Source organism: Onychomys torridus, chromosome 2, assembly GCF_903995425.1.
Source record: "Onychomys torridus chromosome 2, mOncTor1.1, whole genome shotgun sequence".
Lineage (NCBI taxonomy): Eukaryota > Metazoa > Chordata > Mammalia > Rodentia > Cricetidae > Onychomys > Onychomys torridus.
The window spans coordinates 142,148,380-142,170,527 of record NC_050444.1 but is presented as its reverse complement, the minus strand read 5'-3'; the positions used below and the strand labels follow the sequence as shown (position 1 = coordinate 142,170,527).

General features: G+C 47.6%; 1 protein-coding gene across 3 annotated transcripts in view; it reads right to left on the bottom strand.

Moving 5' to 3' along the window:
- The window catches only part of Csmd2 (CUB and Sushi multiple domains 2), a 572,883-nt gene that overhangs the window by 7,789 nt on the left and 542,946 nt on the right, over nt 1-22,148 (bottom strand). For 2 of the 3 annotated variants that reach the window (XM_036179375.1, XM_036179377.1), the window contains 10 exons: nt 20,562-20,744; nt 15,684-15,860; nt 13,993-14,172; nt 13,417-13,590; nt 9,930-10,103; nt 9,537-9,610; nt 6,882-6,993; nt 6,196-6,375; nt 4,075-4,140; nt 695-856 (listed from right to left, as the gene is read on the bottom strand). In XM_036179375.1, coding sequence (XP_036035268.1) covers nt 695-856; nt 4,075-4,140; nt 6,196-6,375; nt 6,882-6,993; nt 9,537-9,610; nt 9,930-10,103; nt 13,417-13,590; nt 13,993-14,172; nt 15,684-15,860; nt 20,562-20,744 — 1,482 coding nt within the window. The remainder of the gene's footprint in view (nt 1-694; nt 857-4,074; nt 4,141-6,195; nt 6,376-6,881; nt 6,994-9,536; nt 9,611-9,929; nt 10,104-13,416; nt 13,591-13,992; nt 14,173-15,683; nt 15,861-20,561; nt 20,745-22,148) is intronic. The other variant, XM_036179376.1, reaches the window with a different exon arrangement.

Genomic DNA, 22,148 nt, shown 5'->3' with positions numbered 1-22,148 from the left:
TATAATGAAACCATTTACATTTTATCCCAGGGAAATGCTCTGTTTCTAGCCTTTTGTAATATAAATGTAATTCTAAAGTGAACATTGTATATAATCTTACCAATTTTAAACTTTCTCCATTTTAATTTGGTATGGCAAAATAATTAATTAATGAACATAATAATTCCCAAGACTCCTGTTAGGAACTGCCCAGCCTTTCCCTGGAACAGCTGGTCGATTGTGTGATTCGTCAGTACTGAGCTGGTCTATCATAAAGGGTTATACGTTGATGGAGTTGGTGGGAAATCACACTTTGTGTTGGCTTTTCTCATTCTGATTATGATTGAAAGTGCTTTTTCGTTAGTTTATTGACTACACTTGGGACATCTCTGCTTCTCCCTTTGGCTCAGTCTTCAGGCTGTCTCTCTTGTCTTTGAGAGATCTATTCATATGTTTGAGTCGTTGTGGTTGTCAGAAGTCTGTGGGCAGGAGGAATAGATACCCACTCTTGCCTGACCATCAGGCCGGTCTGAGCTCCACCTGACCCTGTGAGGTAGTGACACAGACTGGTCCTGTCTGAGGTGTGCACTGGCCACCCCTGCACCGGCCACCCCAGCACCGGCCACCCTGCACCTGCCCCACCCTGCACTGGCCCCACCCTGCACCGGCCACCCCTGTACCAGCCCTGCTTTCACGGACACAGTTGCTTCCTTACCTGCCAAGTGCAGCTCCACCCCACTGTGGTCGATCATGGTGGCGTTGACCTTGCTGTTGGCTACCTGGAAGCCAGTCACTCTAAGCATGGCTGGCTGTTTCTTCCCCTGGTACTCATAGGCTCCTTTCCATAAGGAATTCTTAGCAAAGACATCCCCTGGAACTGGAGGGATTGGGGAACATGTTAGTTAGACTTTGAACATTACTGGGACAGCCAGGATGACCTGGTGACTGATCCTAGCTTATACACAGAGCTCTTCTTTGCCGAGTGTCTGAAGTGGGGGTGATGGTAGGGTGCCCTGGTGACTGTGTGATCCTCTTGTGTCTTAGAGTGGACAGGTAGAGGAAACTGAAGCTGGGATACCAAAGCGACATCTGTATGTCCACGGTCATTGCAACTACTTGCAGAAGCCAAATCATGACAACTGTAATCCGTGAGAGAATGGATAAAGAAAATGGACTAAACAATAAAATGCCATTCATCTCTAAAAAAGGAAAATCTTCTTTGTGTGATAAGATGGTTGAACTTGGAGGACATAATGCTATATGAAATAAGTCCGAGGCAGAAAGATTATTGAGAGCTATCATTTACAGACCAAGCTGAAATGTCAAACTTTAGAAGCAGAGAGTGGGGAGAAGTGGGATTGGGGGTGTAGACACATGGTCAAAGGGAACAAAGTTTTAGCTGGGCAGGAGGGACTTTAGTGATCTACTGCCCAGTGTCATGGCTATGGTTAATAATAATATACTGTATATCTTAAAAGTGCTTAAAGAGTATATTTTAGGGGCTGGAGAGATAGTTCAGAGGTTAAGAACACTGACTGCTCTTCCAGAGGTCCTGAGTTCAATTCCTGGCAACCACATGGTGGCTCACAATCATCTGATATGAGATCCGGTGCCCTCTTCTGGCCTGTAGGCAGAACACTATATACATAAATAAATAAATAAATCTTTAAAAAAAGAGTATATTTGAAATGTTCTAAGTGAGGTGGTGTATGTTAATTAGCTTCATGCAATTATATTACAATACACACACAACATAACTTCATATTGTGCCTTATAAACATGTACTTGTTAGTTAAGAGTGAAGTATAAATGTATTTGTTTACAGGTGGATATTAGCTGTTAGGTCAATGATAACTAAGCTACCATCCACAGAACCACAGAGGTTAGGTTAGAGTAAGGGACTATAATTAGGGGGACAGACCAATCTCCCCAGGAAAAAATAGAATAAATAGCTATAGATGGATGGGAGGCTGGAATATGAGGACCAAGTGGGTGAGGGAAGTAGGGGATGAGAGAGGAAATGAAGGAGAGACAGCTAAAATTAAGGGCCATTTGAGGGGTAGTATGGAAATCTAATAATTCCCAAAATACACACATATATGAATGTGATCTAAATGAAACTGTTGAATAATGGGGGAGATGGAGCCCCAACTGGCCATCTCTGTGTCCAAATGAAGCTTCCAGTACTGGGAGTTGTTGGCCAAAGGGGTCCCATTGGAATCTTCAACTAATCCAGGCTGTTGCTGAGACTATAGGTTGCTCCCCATAAAACTATGGCAAGGTTTAATTGCTGGAGACAACACCTACACAGCTGGTTGAGCATAGAGAAGTCAAGCTGGCGCCTGTATAAAGCCTTTACCTATATGTGCTAGCATCTTTTGTACAGGAAGGCATTCTGCACACTACCAAAGGGGAAATGTCAACACCAGCCCAGTCACAAACCCTTTGATCTACAACAGTGCCCTGCCTGCAAGACTAACCAACCAGTATCTGATTTGACTTCAGGCCTCCTGCTCCAGGAGGTGGAATCCATGCCTGACACTGCTTTGGTGACCAAGAACCCAAGACTAGACAGCTCAAGGACCTAGAGTAAAACCAAACACTACTGTTCAAAAAAAAATTGGCAATAAAATAACTCCTGATGACATTCTGCTATACTCTTAGATCACTGCCTTATTCAGCCATCATCAGAGAAGCTTCCTCCTGTAGCAGATGGGAATAAATACAGAGACCCACAGCCAGACCTTACACAGAGAGTGAGAGACATTGGAACTCTCAACCCCAAATGGGAGGTCTCCAACAAATAAATCCCTCCCCTCATGGCTCAGAGAACCCCATGGAAGAGGAAGTGGAAAGAGTGTAAGAACCAGAGGGGATGGAGGTCACCAAGTAAACAAAGCCCTCTAAATCAACACAATCAACGCACTTAGGAACTCACAGAGATTGGGGCAGCACACATAGACTCTCCAAGGGTCTGCACCAGATTGGGAGCCTAGAGCGGAAAGGGAAACGGGACACATGCCCCCATGTCTAACCTAGAAGCAATCTCTGTTGTGGGATACTTGTACATTGTATGAAGGTGTATTGCTGTGGTTGGTGTAATAGAAAGCTGAACGGCCAATAGCTAGGCAGGAGGTATAGGCGGGACTTCCGGGCAGAGAGAGGAAGTAGGAGGAGGAATGGAGTCATGAGGGAAAGAGGGACTGAAATGGTCTCTGAACCAAATCTATAGAACTTTAACACCATGGCAATGTACACTATTGTTTGGATCTGTAGTGTTCCCACAGAAGCTCACTATTAATGCTGAATTCCCAGCTTGGCACTCTTGGGGGGGACAGTGGAATTGCGGAAGTTGGGGCCGGGCGGGAGGTGTTAGGCCGATGGGAAGAACACTGAAGGGGATGGTGGGGCCCCAGCCGCTGTGTCTTCTTGTGTTTCTCACATCCAGTGGTGAGGTGAATAGGCTTTCTCTACAGTGTGCTCCCGTCATGATAGTTACTGCCTCACCAACAGTCTCAAAGTTTCAGAGTTAATCAGCCATGGATGGACCACCAGAACCGTGAATTAAAGTAAACCTTTTGTCTTCACAATTGGATTGGATACAATATTTGTTACAGTAATAGAAAGCTAAAAGCATGGTAAAGAAAGGGAGAAGGTCCAAAACAGGACATCAAAGTTGGTAAAAAATTTGCGCTGGCCAAGCTGCACCTGTAGTTCCATGTCCAGTTCTGGATGCGACTCTCTTAACAACACAGTATCTGTCTTAAAGAGGTCTCAATTTCCAGGAAGCCCCTGAGCATTTCCTGGGTCTCTGGGTTTGTGACCAGCAAGAAGAGCTGCAGTACCCAGTGGTTCCTGAGCCCAGGGCTCTGGACTCTCCTCTAGAGACCTCAGCTTCCTCTTCTGCTGAAGCCTTCCCTGTAAGGCTCACTCCTCTTGAGTCAGCCTGGCTTAGAAGTTGGCAGGGAACTATCTTGGAGTCCATGGAGGGTGTCCATTCCTTCCCATGGCATGGGACCTATGTGCCTGAAGCTGGCTAATGGCACAGCAGAGGCAGCATCAGTTTCGTGAGCCGGAGATGTGGACTCTGCCTACCTGAGGCTTGGGTGAGTGGAGGCTCTCGTGCGGTGTTGATGGGTCTCCCACTGGGCCGGACCTCTGCTGGGGAAGGGAATGGGAGGGAACAGGGTCAGTCTCTGGTCCACAGTCAGCAGGAAAACAGTGATGGCCGCCTTTCTGAGGTTGGGGGACATGCTCGTTGAGGTCTTGCTTTGGATTCTCCTACCAGGATGGTGATAGGTCTAGGGATGCTACAGAACCATCTCAGAATGGTACAATACACAGAAAAATGTGGAACTCAAACACATCAGTCACAGATACTGGAGTACCAGATAAGGCACATGCTTATGTGGTTGTTACTGTGTAAATAAGAACAACAGAATCTGGCATAATCTCAAAATAGTTAAGAACAACTAAAAATAGAAGTATATGATCCAGCAATCTCGCTACTGGGTATATACCCAAAGGAACTGAATCCAGTATGCTGGAGATGAGCCTTATGCCTGTATTCACTGCAGCACTGTTCACAGTGTCCAAGACATGTGGTCAACCTATCTGTTTATCACTAATGTGAACACACACACCACACACCATGTAACCATGTCACACACACACACACACACACACACACACACACACACACACACCACTTATATACCACACCATATACTACATATACCTCATACCACATACAACACACACACTTTATGCCACAAATATACTATATTATATACCACACACATCTCATATCACATACTACACCCCCCCCACACCATACACCACAATATACCCCTACACACAGCCCACACCATATATCATAATACACATACCGTATATCATATACACACATACCTCACACTGCATAACACACATACAGATACCATATATCATACACACACATGTCATATCATATATCACACACAAACACATACTATATATCACACCATAGATCCCAACACCTCTCACACACCTCATGCCATATAACACACATCATACCATATATCACATACAACATACCATATACCTCCATACTATCTCTGTCTCTCACACACACATCATGTACCACACACATATACCAAATGCTACACACACACACACACACACACACACACACACTCACACACCCCAGATATCACATACATACACACCATATCCTCCACACCATATATCCCCACCATACCATATTCCACACATGACCTTCTCCAGGAAGTCTTCCCTGGCCCTTGCCCTCCCCTTTAGCAGACTTCCTCCTTGATCCTAGCATTCAGAGCATCTCCTGGCTCCTTTAGGGGTCGTTCCACTGATTAAGACATGATGATCGGCATCTCTCTTAAGCACTCATTATTTCTATGTCTTCCACATATGGTGGCGACATACTACATGGTGACATGTTAACATGACAGTATTTTAAAATATCAACTATGTCAGGAGAGTAGAGGCTGCAGAAAGCTGCATCAAGGCTGATGGACAGAAGCCAGCTGCCAGAGGAAGACTAGAAGCCCGTCCCTGCCTGGGCTTCACCTAGCCCAAAGGGCATGCTCAGGAAAAGCCTTCCTTCCCTGTACAAAGGCAGTAGAGGTTCATGCTGTGGGAATGACCTACAAAGGGCATGGAGCTGGTGGCAGTGCTCTGGGATTTTCTCTCAGCTCTCTAGCCCACCCCCAATCCTGATGGTATTTTCTCTTTCCTCCTAAACTGTCTTTATCCCCACTTCTACCCTCACGGGCCTGTAGACGCTTGACAGGTGCCACTGGGACACAGATCATGCCTGTAACATGATAATGTGCCTACTGTAAATTCCTTTAAGGACAGAATTGCACCTTTCACCCCTGAGCACTCCGTGGCCGGGTCAGGCATGGCAGAGTGATAATAAGACCAACTGGAGGCAAGGATAAAGACATGCATTCTTCCAGCCTGCTAGAAGGAGCTAGGTGGGACAGTGTGGTGTGTACTCGCTTAAGTGAAAGGGATGGAGTGTGTTTGCTTAAATGAAGGCAGGCGGTGGGTTCGACATGGGCTTGTGTGAGCTCTTCTGAAGTGGTCTCCAGTCTCTGCAACACTGCAATCAGAAGCAGGCTTTCTTCTCCTATTACAGCCCTATTACGGCATCTGCCAGCCCTTCCCCGCCAGCTTCCACCCTAGAGAGGCCTTGCTCACCCAGGCAGACGGGCGGCTTGCCTGTCCAGCTCCCATCGGCTTTGCAGGTACGGTGCTCAGAGCCACCCCTGAGCGAGAAGCCCTCCTGGCAGGAGTAGATGAGTGTGTACCCCATGGATGGCAGGTCCAGTGCCCCGACGTTGGCGTGTGTGGGTGTCTCTGGCTGCTTGCAGTGGTGGGCTGGGGGAGAGCAACGACAATATTAGGCCCAAGGAGGCTGGGATTTGAGTATTATGGGACAGATACATTTGAGGGGCCTCTCCTCCACCCCTTGTTCCTAAGTAGAACCCTGCTCCTTTCCACCTCTACCCTTTCATGCCTGGCTCCCCATCCTTCACCTCTTTGCAAACCTATACTCCAGGTCTCTAGGAATATCCTAGCATGATGGCTTAGCCAGTCACAGGAAACCTCAGTCTGCAACACTGAGAAAATGAACCCAATGTTGGCAATGTTTCCATGACCCTGCCTCCATAGTTCTCTGTTCTCGCAGCTCTGTATTGCTTATTCTTTGCTAAGGCATAGGGATGACCTTTGAATTTCAGAAAGGCTTTTGTGCAGAAACATCTGTGAGACCCCAAGATGCAGGTACTATAGAGAGATCCATAGTGGTCTTGATGTGAGCATACCCCACCACCCCAGCCTGGGCCAGTGGGTGAAGCGTGGGGTCAGGTGAGGGTGGCACTCACGGACACAGTCAGGTGGGGTTCCGCTCCAGGTCAGGTTGGGAAGGCAGGTCCTGGTGGTGGAGCCCTGAAGCAGGTAACCTTTCTGACAACGGAAGAGCACTGTGCTTCCAACCTGTAACAGGGACAGAAGGACCCACGTCATCTTCCTGCCAGTGGGGTTTCACAGGTAAGCCATCACTCACTTCCCAGGAGAGAATACCAACTTAGGCTGTTGCCTCTGTTTGCACCATGAAGCTTCTCTGTCTGGCTGAGTCTCATTGGTCCTTTGAGGGCAGTTGCAAGTATGCCGTGTGGCAGATCGGTGCCCTTACAGGGCATGCCACACTGCTGAGGTGTGTAGAATCAGGACACCCATTTCCCCCTTGAATGGAAGACTAAACCCCAGTCTCCCTGGGTACAAAGAGGTGGGGGTGGTGGTGGTTGCTGTGCCAGAATGACACTGGGAATCTGTGACATTCAACTGTGATGGTGGTGTTGAAAGCATTATTATAAAACGTGAAGAACTGTGCAAAATTAAACGATCACTTCTGTGTCCCTTTCTTCTGTGAAACTCTACATTTGGATATGGCCCCCTAGAGAATCTGTGCTTTGGAAAAGTCTGTCAGAGAGAATCGCTGCCCTCTCTCTGCTTCTCCCTCTCGCCATGTCCTCACCTCTAGCCTCCAAGAGTCACTGGCTCTCTGGCTCCCTGGCATCTTCTGTCCATTTGGCCTAATGGACAGGTCAGTTTCCCACAATGCAACTCAGACTGTAGCATCTCCCAGCTCCACTGCTCATGGGTCCTTATACCTAGAAGCTCAGATTCAGACTCCAGGCAGGGCTCTTCTTTTCACCTTTCCCTCCACACCCAACCTGTTCTCTTCGGCTTCCTCGTTTGGTTCAGCAAACTGGGCGCCTTTATCTGCCTAGTTGGCTGAACCAAAACAGGCAAGCTAAGTCCGATCCCACCTGACCTCCCGATCCTGTCATGGGTCCTCTCAGCTCAAGGGAAGCACAGGGTGAACACAGTGCATCCTGAAGGCTCTACTGTCTCCACTATCCCACAGTGCTGCCCACCTCTTTCGACCCAGTCATGACAGCAGGGGTCTCCTTGACTACAGGTTTTATGCTTCTTTTTTGAATCTCTGTGTTTTCTGTCACAGATTCAGCACCCCTAGTGTCATTTTGAAACAATGGATCAGAGTCATTGCCTTTGACGACAGAATCCAGAATACACACATTGGCCTCAGGCTCTGCAAGACGTCCATGCCTCTGTCTTTGCAAAAGTTATGATGTGATTCAGAGCCACCGCACAATCTGGGGGCTGGAACACTGGGTTACAGGTGCCTCATCTATAAGCTCCTTCCCTGTTCTATTCCTCAGCTCTTCTCTGGTAACTGCTATCTTGAGTTCTGTGTTTTTAATTTCTTTGCCTTGCAAAAGAAATCCTACCATACATATTATACACATGTCCAAATAAGCGAATGTGTGCTGTTTTAATCTTCATAGCATCTTTATCATTCAATAGTATGTTTCTATGACCCACCCATGTCATGTAGAGCTGGGGTTCATTCATGTTGCCTGTTGTATAATATTCCACCCCGTGAGCATAACACAATTCTTCTTGTTGCTTGGTGACAGGCACGAGAGCGTCTCTGGGGTGTTTCCATGGGTGGGACTTTTGAGCCATCGAGTACGTGTGACCTTCCCAGCCAGCACCGAGGCATAGGCCTCTGACCTCCTCCCTTCACCTGCTGTACTGCAGCCCACCCTGCCTGGCCTGTCATCTGGGCCTCCCTCTGCTCAGCCATTCCCTGCCTCAGTGCTCCTGTAGAGGGGACATTTACTCAGTCAGAAATGTGGCGCTAGCCTGAATAGGGCTGGCTCTCTCATCTTGGTGCCCTCGGTTCAAATGTCACCCTAAGGAGGGCTCTTCCCTGACTCCCGTTTCTGAAGCAGCAACCTGCCCCGTTTGCCTCCTTCCACAGGACACCATGTGGCACTCCACGCTCTTAGACGTGACCTAGTTTGCGTGGCTGCCGTTACCAGGCAGGCCCATTAGAACATGGCTCCAGCCTTTCCATCCCGTTGGAATGCCCAGCACCTGGGACAGCTCACATTTTCTGGGTGAGAACAGGATACATAGAGTAAACCAGGTTGACCAGGTCCTGGCCTATCATTCCAGGTTAGTTCAGTACCTATCTTGAGCCCCAGCCAACTGTCCTGATCTGAGTATACCCTGATCTCCCTGCTTCCTGTGTTCTTTTCAGTGTCCCCCAGGGTGCCTAAGTCTCATTCTGAGACAGATGTGCAGAACCTATGTGCAGATGGCAAGGCTCCCTGGAAAATGCCTCATGCCTACTTCTTGTTAGCACCCACCACCCAAATGAGTCTTGTTTGTGTTTGGAGTGTGGGTGTCTTGTTTATTTTGGCATTTCCACAAACATCCTGCCCCAACTCAGGGTTCCTGGGAACTGTTCATGGCTCCACCTACTGCCACCTTCCATATCAGCCTGGCTGATGGACAGCAGCACCTTCCGTTTCTGAAGGATGCTGCATGGAGCACTTCCTCCCTCCCTTTCTGAGGTCTACTCTGGCTGTGCTGCTCCCAGGGCCGCTGGTGCTGATGGTGGCGGGGAGGGACAGGGGACGGTAAGGCTGATTTGAGCTCATTACCTGGTAGCCCTGGGAGCTGTTCTGTATCCCGAACTGCGGCATGCCGGGATCTGCACACGTGGTCAGTGTGGGATCTGGATGACCAAAACAAAGAAGCAGACCACATGGTCACTGGCGCTTTCACTGCCCACCTCGTTCTGTTCTGGAGGTCAAAGGAAGACACCACAGCTGCCTCCTGACCCCACCTTCTGAGTGTTCCACTTGTCCCAGAGTCCTGAGCTGCCATTGCATTCCTTAGTACATTAGTTCTCGCCATCCCTCACTCTGCTCCAAGGAGTTCAGAGAAGGACTCCTTCTCCACAAGTGAGACCATGAAGATGGGGAAGGGGTCCCATCACTCAACCCCCATCACAGCTGCCCACCAGCCAGGCCACTGCCTCCGGCCTCTCTTACCTATGCAGCTGGGCTGTGTACCACTCCATGTCCCGTCCGACTGGCAAAACCTCCGTGGGGAGCCCACCAGTACCAGGGGGGGCTGGCAAGAATAGGACACAGATGACCTGTAGGAGAAACCACGGTCTTCTCTCCTTCCTCGAGGTGGGACCCCTGGATCTCCACAGAACACGGCTGCAAAGACCAGAAACAAAGGTGGGCCCAAGTGCCTCCTAGAACCTTCCCTTCCTCCTATCTAGCATCTTTTTTTCACTTGAGCCCTGGAAACTGGGGCATGCCTGGGTTAAGTGTTTGGGGACTCTGCCTGTGCGTGGTCACAAGCTTCCTCTCATGCCTACACTAAGGGAGCTTATTAACCTCCTCCCATTAATGGAGTAATTACAGGAAGTCTGGACATTGAGGTGGGTGGGGCTTGTAGCTCAGCGGTAGAGTTGTGTGTCTAGAATATTCTCCTCATTTTCACAAATGTGTCCTCTGGTTTCCATCAGTCGTACACACTGTGCACAGGGTAAAGTCAATGCCCACGTGGTTTCAATCATAAAATAATTTTCTCCCATACGTCTATCTCCACTTCTATAGGATGCCACGATATTATTTCCCAGCTCTTCTCTTCTTAGCAAGAGTGAAGCTGTGTTCCACTGAAGGCTGAATCCCACAGTGGGTGTGGTGGCCCTGGGTCTAGGTGATGTGGGAGTTTGGAGCTGCCCTTTCGATGGCTGAATGATGGCTGACTCTAACTAGCTGCCTTCCCTGCTGCACTTACACACATGTGGTCAAATTTGTGGGAAAAAATGGATGATTTCTCTGCTTTTTAAGGACCTGTGCTCCATCAAACGAATGGTTTATCCCTTCCTCACTTTTCTTAGGAAACAAGAAGCAAATAAAGCTAGACATCAATAGCTGCCTGTTATTCTTCAAGGCCGCCTTGTTGAGTGCTTTATGGTTACGTTGGTAATATACAATCATCGAGGATAATTGTGAACAACCAAGAAAACTAAAAGGGTTGGGGGCGGGGAACGGGGCTGGAGAGATGGCTCAGAGGTTAAGAGCACTGGCTGCTCTTCCAGAGGTTCTGAGTTCAATTCCCAGCACCCACATGGTGGCTCACAATCATCTGTAATGAGATCTGGTGCCCTCTTCTGGCCTTGCAGTCATACATGCTGGCAGAACACTGTTTACATAATAAACAAATAAATCTTTAAAAAAAGGGATGGGGGAGAAAGAGGAAAAGAAAACATCCTTATAATCGTTGGTGGGGAATGTAAGTTGGACACTCTTTCTAGAAGGCATTTTGGCAATACATATCAGGAAGTACAGAGTGCCTACCCTTTGGCCCAGCACACTCACTTCTAGAACTTTTCTACAAGAATGAGGAAATGTTGTTTTTAGGGATTTTTATTACTTAGTTACTTATAACATGATTGACTTGGAGATAACCCTAGTTCCCCACCAATAGGAGAAGGTTAAAGAGATTGAGGAATATACAAGGAACTCTTTAAAGCTATCATCAGTGGGGCCTGGAGAGACGGTTTAGTGAGTAAGAGCACATGTTGCTCTTGCAGAGGACCTGAATTTTGTTCCCAGTAACCAGGTCAGGTGGTTTACAACCAATGGCAACTCAAGCTTACACACACACATACATGCATGCACACATGCACACGCTTAAAAACCAATCTTTAGAAATGTTTTAAAAGCCATTAAAAATGATGGTGCACAGATCAGTATGCATTGACAGACATGGGTGCTTAGAAGCTCTTGGTGGCCTGTCAACAAATACAGGTCATGAAATAATGTGCCAGGGTCCAATACCATTTATAAGAACTGGAACATATATCATTATAACTATGGCTATGTTTGGAAAGTTTTCTTCATGTTTTTCTAATAGAGTGCAATTGTGTGTGTGTGTGTGTGTGTGTGTGTGTGTGTGTGTGCACATGTGCATGTGGAAGCCAGAGGACATCCTCAGCTGTCATTTTTTAAAAAGATTTATTTATTATGTATATAGCATGTATTCCTGCAGGCCAGAAGAGGGCGCCAGATCTCATTACAGATGGTTGTGAGCCACCATGTGGTTGCTGGGAATTGAACTCAGGACCTCTGGAAGAGCAGCCAGTGCTCTTAACCTCTGAGCCATCTCTCCAGCCTTCAGCTGTCATTCTTTAGATGTGGTTCACCTTGTTTTTGAGGCACACTGGCCTGGACCTTGCTGAGCATGCTAAGCTGGGTGACCTGCAAGCTCAGGGGGGTTGTCTGTCTCTGTCTCCCTAGTACTGTGTGCAAGTGCTTGCTACCACACTCAGCTTTTTGTTAAAAAATGTGGGTTCCAAGGATCAAACTCAGGTTCACATGCTTGCAAAGGCAAGTATTTTACTGAGTGAGTTATCTCCCCAGCTACTGTATGTTTTTTTTTTTTTTAAACAATGGCCATAGTTCATTGTTGTTTGGTATGTGCTGGGGATAGAACCCAGAACATCATACTCACTATGCATGCACTTTGCTGCTGAGCTACACCCCCCCACCCTTTGTATGATTATTTATTATTTAAAGGCAATGCTGATCTTTGTTTCATGAGGAAAAGCAAAGTTGAGTCCAGACAAACCTGAGGCTGTGCCCTGGCACATGTCTCCCTAGTGACCTGAGAATGTCATAGATGTTAATCATAAACAACATGCTGCCGGGTGGTGGTGGTGGCAGTGCATGCCTTTAATCCCAGCACTCGGGAGGCAGAGGCAGGCGGATCTCTGTGACTTTGAGGCCAGCCTGGGCTACCAAGTGAGTTCCAGGAAAGGTGCAAAGCTACACAGAGAAACCCTGTCTCGAAAAAAATCACCCCCCCCCAACCAAACCAACCCCCCCCCCCCCAAAAAAAAACCATGCCTGTTTTTTTGTTTTTTTGTTTTTGTTTTTGTTTTTGTTTTTCCTGAGTTGTTGATGCTAAGTATGGTGGCAGTTCCCCAAGTGGAGCAGAATTTCATAGGTACCTAACAGTGGCCAGGGCATCTAAAATCCTGCAGCCCACTTCTTTTGGAACCCAGGAAACCTGAGTCCTGGAATGGACTGGAGCTCATCAGAATGCAGCTGGGCTAGGTGGATAATGCACAGTCTCTGGACAGAAAGCTGCAGCCCCCAGACATCTTTTCCATGAAGAGAGGCATGTCTCTGGCATGTCTCACACCTTTGGGTACTTGTCTCACTTGGTGAACAACCCTTCAGGTCAGAGAACATTGCTGTTGCCTCTGACTTCATTTCTTTCCACTTGACTTTAGACAGTGTCTAAGTTCAGGTCTCCATTAAAATATTCTCAATTTCTTTCTTTAAATTTTCCTCCTGCTTTAATGGGTGTCTTGAGAAAGATCTCCCGCTTTAGGGAGGGGGCTACTGACTCTATGCTTTCTGTAGCAGAGCTCTGTGTACACACGTGTGTGAGCAGGAAGGGGAATGCGTGCTTTCATGGAGGTCATGTCTAAGGCCCTTGGGAATCACTCACGGAAGCACTGAGGCAGCTCTCCGGTCCAGGATCCATTTCCCTCACAGGTGAGCACGGCAGGCAGGGAGAGCTGGTACCCCTCCAGGCAGGCATAACTCACACTAGAGCCCCACACAAAGTCAGACCCCACCACTTTCCCGTTAGGGATGAGCTGAGGAGGTTTGCACATGATAGCTGTGGGGAGAGCAGAGAAGGCTGAGTTCTGGGGCTGTACTGGGGGAAATCAGCCCGATTCCTGTCACCAGTACCACTGGCTATCCTGGATCAGGTGGAGTCTGGGCCAGAACTAAAGGGGTCTGTGGCAGCTCTGATCTTCTACTTTACACGGATCCATCTCTCATATAACTCCATCTTATATATAACATTTCTATTTTTCCATCATAAAGCCCTCCAGGTTACTTAAGGCTCAGACCTTTTCTCAATATCTTCCAGCTTCCTGACAATCACTGTGCGGGACCAGTCTTCACCTTGCCCACTTCTGCTATGATGCCGCCCCTCCCTCCTGGATGCTCAAGGCTAATGCCTACTTGTGTATCTTCTTTGGCCCCCATCTACATCCTCAGCCTCCAGGTGTACCTTTGCAAACTGGCCTGGTCCCATTCCATGTCCGGTCCTTGGTGCAGCTCAGGACAGATACTCTGTGTGATTCCATCATATGGCCAGGGACACACTGGTATGTCACAGTTTTGTTGTACCTGAAGTCATTGCCCAGCCGGATGCCATTGGCTGGAATCCCAGGGTCACCACAGTTTATGACTAGAGTAAGAGAGACACAGCACTGTTGACTCCTGGCCCAGGCCTTGGGTCTCTTCAGCATCTTGATCCATCTCCATCACTCCTGCACCTACCTAAGAAGGAACTGTCAGACCAGCCAAGCCCTGGGCACCACTGGGCACAGCCAAATTTCCCTGTGTCAGCCGACCCACAGGCCCACTGTCCACTCCTATACCATGCATGCCATCCAAATGCACTGTGGCCACCCTTCTTATTCAAACCCACTCCTCTGAGTGGAAGGACCACAGGACTTTTCTCCTAAAGTAGGTGAGGTTCTCTGCAAGGAGGGTTTCTAGACTGAAGAACCTAAGATGTGTTTATTAATGGATCAATAAGACAGTTTGCCCAGGGATGCACAATGGTCTTCCTGGGAGACTTTTTCAAGCTGAAATGGCCCAGAAGCAGGGTCTTAGGACCTATGCAATAATCAGGCCTCTGTTTTGGTACTGAGATAGGGTATGCCTGGTGATCTGTGTATTTAATATGGAATTTCAGACGGAATATGAACTCACAGAGCTGACTTTGAAAGAAAGAATGTCAAGGTCACTCAGTCCATCTATTCCGTCCATCTGGGTCCCACAGTACTTGGCCTTCTAAGGAAAAGGGTCTGGGGTACCTTGAAAGGGTCAAGGAAGAGGAGCTGTGCACACACCATACTCAGGAGGAGCTGGGCTGGGGTGGCGATGGGTCTGAGGATGGGAAAGATGGAAAGATGGTGGGTGGTGGCAGCTTCAAAGTGGAGAGAGTGTGATAGCCCTGAGCCTTTGTCCTGAGAGGAAAGGGAAAGTCCAGGGGGATGGGCTAGAGCCTGAATAATGGCTGATACATTGTATCAATCTCTGAACCTTAGCTGTCAAATATATATATGTAATATATATATATATATATACATATATATACACATGCATGCATATATAAAACATTTATTAATATATACTATGTACTATGTTAACACATACAACAACTATATACATAACATATAATACGTAATATATTAATTCTTATTGTTAAATATTAAACGTATTATTCCTTTTTTTTTTTTTTTTTTTTTTTTTGAGACATGGCTTCTCTGTTTGGTTTTGGAGCCTGTCCTGGATCTCATTCTGTAGCCCAGGCTGGCTTTGAACTCACAGAGATCCACCTGTCTCTGCCTCCCAAGTGCTGGGATTAAAGGCATGAGCCACCACCACCCAGTCTATTATTTTTTCTTATTAAAACCCACTCCTCAGAGAGTAGGTACCTAGTGTGGCTTCATCGGGTTTTGGCAAGACTCCAGCACCATGTACACGGGAAATGAAGCACTTAGCTCCATGGCTGCCACACAGAACATGCTTAGCACACAGATGCTGTTCGACCATAAGCTTACATTATGGTTTACGTTCCAACTCCAGTCATTTTCCCCTGACGACACCCACTGACAGCTTTACTCAGCAGGAAGGTCTGGGTGCTCTGAGCTACCATTTGCCGAAGAGCCCAGGGGCCCTGGCTCTCACCTGTGCACTCAGGGTCACTGCCTGTCCAGGTGCCATTGACGGAGCAGTGTCGGCTGAGCAGGCCTGTGGCATAGTAGCCTTCTCGACACTCGTAGACAACGGAGCTGGAGAACACTAGACCGTCACTGAACACCACTCGGGCATTGCTTGGAGTTCCAGGGTTCCCACAAGAGATCACTGGGAAAGCCAAAGAATACATTATTTCCCAGAACCACAACTGCCTGAGTTGAAGACCCACACAGGACCCTGAAGATGGGGACACATCTCACACTGCTTTTGTGTCTGATTGTGTCACTTACAGAAAAGAAGGACAGGCCTGTATAAGATTTTTACTTCTAAAATTATCTTGTGTGTGTGTGTGTGTGTGTGTGTGTGTGTATGCACTCCTGTGTGCAAGTGTGCCTGTGCATGTGTGAACATGTGTGTGGCAGCGTGAGGTAGACACCAGGTGTCTTTTTTGATCACTTTCCACCTTAGTTTTCTGAGACAGGGTATCTGACTGAATCTGAGTTCATCAATTTGGCTAGGCTGGCTGGCTGATAGGCTCCAGGGATCCGCCTGTCTCTGCCTCCTCCTTCCGATAGCTGTAAAGCTACAAGCACAAGCCATTCCTGCTTTTACATGGGTGCCAAGGACCAGAACTCAGGTCCTCATGCTTACACAGCAGACACTTCACTGACAGCCACCTCCAGCCCGCATTCCACACTCCTGCCATCTGTGATCATATTTACATAAGGTTCCTTCTAGATGCTTCTCCAGGATGCTGGCTATTGGGACTCTTTATCTGTTTGATCTTTTATTTTTCAATTTTATTTATTTATTATTGAAAATGAAAGTATCTTTATACAGTATATTCTGATCTCAGTTTCCCCTCCCTCATCTTCTCCCAGATCTTTCCTGACTCCCCACTGCCCCAATTTCATGGCATTTTTCTCTCTCTGGTCTATCTGTTCCTTGGGTCTTTGGTTTCCATGGAAAGGGAAGTTTAAAGCAGGAAAGAAAGCCAGAAGCAAGAACTCTGAAACTGAATTACCACAGCCCTCATCCTCAGCACCAGATACTGGAATAGCTTGTAATACAGTTCATGAAGAAAGGTTGGCACAATGCTAGACTCCCCCCCCCCCCATTTTTAATTAGGCATAAGAATAACAAGTTTTGTTTCCTGGCATTCTTTAAAGGTGAGTTTATTTAGGAACATTTGAACTCCTGGATTTAAGTATATTTAGCATGCTAGCATTCACTGCTGTGGCTATTCCTGTTGGCAATCAAGTTGCCTGACCGTTGGCTAAGGGGAGCTTATTCAATATGGCCCCTGGGTTTCTTTTAAATGACCCCAAAGGGTTCCTTGCTGGAGAGATGGGATATTTTGTATATTCCCTCCCAGCTCTGCAACCATTTCTCCAAAGAACCTGGACCCCTTTAATGGAGAACAGGTTTAGAGATCACAATGTGGACCATTAAGGGTCCACATCATGGCCGGACAGTCATTGATCCTAGATGTTTGGGCTGCACAGATAACTTTCTGAACTGGAAATATGTCAGGAGAGTATAGAGACACTGTCAGTCCAACTTTGGGGTTAGGAGTTTGCTTTAAAATGAAATAGTCTTTAAAATAAAAAGTTTAAAATAAAAAGTCCTTAAGAGTTGTGTGTGTGAGTATGGTATGCACACATGTATGCACACAGAAGCATGTGTCTCTTGCATACTTGCAGAGGCCGGAGGACAACGTTGGGTATCCCACTCTATCATTCTCTACCTTTGAGACAGGGTCTCCCACTGAACCTGGATCTAGGATGGTTTCTGGAAGTCACATGCCTCCCTCCAGGTGGTGGCCAGCAAGACATAGCAATCCTCCTTTCTCTGCCCCTGGAAGCACTGGAATCATATGTGTATAGCCATACCTGGCTATGTTTTTAAATGTGGGTGCTGGGGATTTGAACTCAGCTCCTTAAACTTGTGTCACAAGCACTGCTAGATGTGAAGCCACCTCCCTGGCCCCTACTTCTTTATTATTAGATGGTGAAAATCTTGGCTCTTGATGACAAAAAACAATTACTATTTGTTTTGTCTATTTTACATTTCAGATACACTAGTTTTCGCACAATAATATCAACGTTGTTTTTGTTGGGAGCCAGGCAAACCAAGGCTTTCCCCGAGGCCCACATGTATGGAGAAGGAACATTTGTCTAAAACCAGGAACATGCTTGGCAAGGCCAGTAATGTCCTGGGCTAGGGCCTTGGAGGAGTTGTGGCTTCATCCTGAGAACTCAACTCTTCCCTTCTAAGGGGATACGGTTATCAGTCCCGAGGCCAATGACCACTCCAGCACACTCAAGAGCTCTCATGTTCTCTTCGGGCAGCACTGCTTGATTAGCTTTCTGTTGATGTCATCCCACTTTGGATCGCTTTTGCTTACTTTGCCCCCCACCCCCCAAACTGTACATAAGATGCTGCACTTCTTAATAAACTTGCTTGGCATAAGACAGCTTGTATAAGACCCCCTGACCCCAACTTTCATATCTGACCCCATGGTGATGGTGGGGGATGTGTGTGTGTGTGTGTGTGTGTGTGTGTGTGTGTGTGTGTGTGCATGTGTAGTGCACTCATGGGAATGTGCATGTGTCTGCACCTGTGTACATAAATGCAGAGGCTGGAGGAGGATGTCACATGGCCTCCTCTCTCACTTTCCACTTAACTACTTTGAACAGGGTGGGTCTCACTGAACTGGAAGCCTGATGTTTTGGTGTGGTTACTGGCTATCAGGCTCCCAGGATCTACATGTCTTCATCTTGTATGCTGTGGTTACAGGTACTCAAAGCCACGCATGGCTTTTTGCATGGGCACTGGAGATTTGAACTCATGGCCTCATGTTTGCAGAGCAATGGATTCTTACTCAAGTAGCTACACCCTGCCCCCTCCAGGCCTCAAGCCTGTTCTTAAGAAATCCACACACTAAACATACAAAGTAAAATTATAGCATAAGTGTCACAGTTGAAGAAAGCCCGAAGAGGGAGCAGGTATCAGGGCCGAAAATTAGAATTTGGAATAGCCTAGAAGGGTGATGAGAGTCAGGCATGTTTGCCCCTCCCCCCCAACATCTGCTTCCAGTCCGACTCTTACTTGTCAAATGTCTGACCAGACCCCCTGTTGACGTGGCTGACTCCACCCTAGGATCTGAAGGTCATCAAAAGAGCTACAAGCCACTGGGGTGTTTAAGGAAACACTGAATTCTCTCTCACCTTGCACTTTCCTGGAATCTAAAGCCTGTCTTGATATGACTAAAAACTTCTACAGAATCCAAATAGCACATCACAAAAGGCAGACCTGGCCACCTCACCTAGCCCTCCAGGAACATTCTACCTCAGCTTCCAGCTCCTGCTCTGTCTGCTGCCTCTTGTCTCCAGCTCGCGCCCCTCACCCCACCCTGTCCCTGGACCAGTTCTCTGTTGATTTTTGGTCTGATCCTATGATCTGTGGATTCTACCACTATTTCACTGCCTCTCACTCTATCTACAGACCCACCCCTTCCTTGGTCATCTTAGATGCCCAGATTAACCATAACCACTGCCAAGCCTCCTCTGCCCCACACACTCTACCCCGCCTTTTCACTATTTGGTGAAGCCTCACTCCTGACTTCAGAACATTCTATGCCTGCATCATGTGGCAAGACCATGGTTAAAGCATCTGGCGCTGACGATTGCACACTGAATGACCGACTTTTCATTCTGCATGCATTCTCAACGCTGCTTGGCAGTGGCATGTCCCTGCCCAATCCCACCTTCCTACATAGCTAATTCACACCCTCTCCTCTATTTTCCTGTTCAACCTCATTCAAAGTTGTTAAAACTCTCTGAACCAGGACAGTTCAGAGCTTTGCTTTGTAGGAAAAGACACACACACACACACACACACACACACACACACACACACACACACAGAGAGAGAGAGAGAGAGAGAGAGAGAGAGAGAGAGAGAGAGAGAGAGAGAGAGAGAGAGAGAGAAATGGAGAGAGAGAAATGGAGAGAGAGAGAAAAGAGACAGACACATGGACAGTTGCAAAAAGATGGATTTTGGAGAGTTATTTCAAAATAGAATTCCCTCCCCAGAAATTTAGGAGTGGCTTCCCTTTTTTGGTGCTGCCTTGGAAGACATCCTTGAGGCCCATTTTACAACCTTATTATTTTCTTTTGGTCCTCTGAGTGTCCCGCATCTCGTGCATTGGCCTGCAAGCTCTGATTGACCGAGATGCATATCTTAGTTTGTCCAGGCCTCCATTACACAACACTAAGCTTTTAAACACTGGAGATTCATTCATTCACTTTCTGTTTGGAGGCTGAGAGGCCCAAGATGAAGAGGCCTGTAGATTCCACGTCTGGCAAGAATCTGCCTTCTGGTTCATGGCTGGTGGCATCTCACTGTGCCCTCAATAGCAGGGAGGGAAGGGCACTCTCAGGGTCCCTGTCATCAGAGCTTGACTTGAGGCTTACCCCTCATGACCTGGCCCCTCCCCAGAGGACCCATTATCTTGGTGATCAGAGTTCATCTATATGAATTTTGGGAGGATGCAGGCATTTAGACCACATAGTATGTCTGTTCTGGTCACCATTGTCTCTCTAACACAGACCATAAAATTTAGGACATGCTTACTAAATTAAACTACAGGAAAAAATTAATAATCTATGGGGTCATTTACTCCTTTTTAGCTTTTCCTTTTTTATGTGAGGGGTGAGCACTATTTATCTTTGGATCACTAATAAAAATGGACGTGAGCTGTCTGATGGTGTCCACTGTCCACAAGGGTGGGCAGTTGGGGTGTGTCTGGGAGCGGAAGTGCTGGGGCGGGGCAGAGGGGAGAAGCAGAAGGGTCACATACATTACCTCCACACTCAGGCTGTGACCCGCTCCAGGAGCCATTGGCTTGACAAGTTCGCTCTGAAGATCCTCTGAGCACGTGACCAGCTTCACAACTGAAGCGCATCAGACTGCCCGGGGTAAAGCTGTCCCCTAGACGGATGCCATGGGCTGGGATCCCCGGGTCACCACAAACTCCTGTGCTGGTTCCTGTGAAAGGAGAACCCAGCAAACATTGAGGGATTTTATTTTATTGTTTGTTTGTGTCCTGGATACAAATGGAGCCGAGGTCTGGGGGAGAGAAAGAGATGTCTGTTGTTAAGGAGGAAGCAATGAACCCTATGGATGAAGGAGACAAAGGACTGCCCAGCCTGCAGTGTCTGCACTAATTACAATGTAAGTGTTTAGGAGGTGAGGTGAGGGAGGGAAAACAGGAGACGGAGCCTGAGGGAACCAGGTTCCACGTTATGGAGACACACTCCAGAGCCTCACGGAGGAGGAAGATGTCAGAATAAATGTTCTGCCCCACTACTCAGTAGTCAGGGCACACAGATCCAAAGGGAGCCACGCAGGCAGGGAAGCTCTGATGGTCCAGGCTGCCACATCTCCTGCTTCTCCCTCTTGCCTCAGCTCCTCCCACACCTGCTGACCAGTGGTGCCCTCTCTGTCCTCAGCATCTTTCTTGGTCTTAGCTTAGATGCCCACCATTCTTTTTCCTGGGTAACTTCAAAAGTCTCCCAAACGGTCCCTTCCTCTTACTCTCTCCCAGCATCACTGCCCTTGAACAACTATATCATCCTGTTTGTTTCCTGTAAGAACATCTCCGGGGGATTTCCAGCACTAACAGAATAGAGCCTCAAATGTTTTACCATGGTTTCACCCTCCAACAGCTCAGCCTGAATTTGATTCTGGCCTTTGTCTTCTAATACTTTAAAATTTTTCTATGTGTCGTGTGTGTATGCAGGCATGCATATGCATATGCGTGTGCGTGTGCGTGTGCGTGTGCGTGTGCGTGTGTGTGTGTGTTCATGCACACATGCGATCAGCCATGGCATGAGAACTGGCTAATTTTGTGTCAATTCGGCACAGGTTAGAGTCATCCAGGAGGAGTGAAGCCCAGCTGAGAAAATGCCTCCATAAGACTGTGATTGATCTGGGAAGGTCCAGCTCATTGTGGGTGGTGCCATCCCTGGGGTTGTGGTCTTGGGTGCCATAAGAGAGCAAGCCAGTAAGCAGCACCCCTCCATGGCCTCTGCACCAGCTCCTGCCTCCTGCCCTGTTTGAGTTCCTGCCCTGGCTTCCTTCAGTGATGGACTCCTGTGGAAGTGACAACAGGTACGTGGAGAACAGAGGACGGTTCGAAGGTACCCGTTCTCTCCTTCCTCCACGAGTTCCAGGATCGAACGCAGCTTTTTTAGCCTTGGTGGTAAGCATCTTTCACTGAGCCATCTTCTGTTACTTTTATTATTATTATTATTATATTTGTGTTTTAATTTTACACATCAGCCATGGGTTCCCCTGTCCTCCCCCTTCCCGCCCCCCACCCTCACCTTCCTCCCATCCCCTCCCCTCCATTCCCATCTCCTCCAGGGCCAAGTAGTGATTAATAAATGA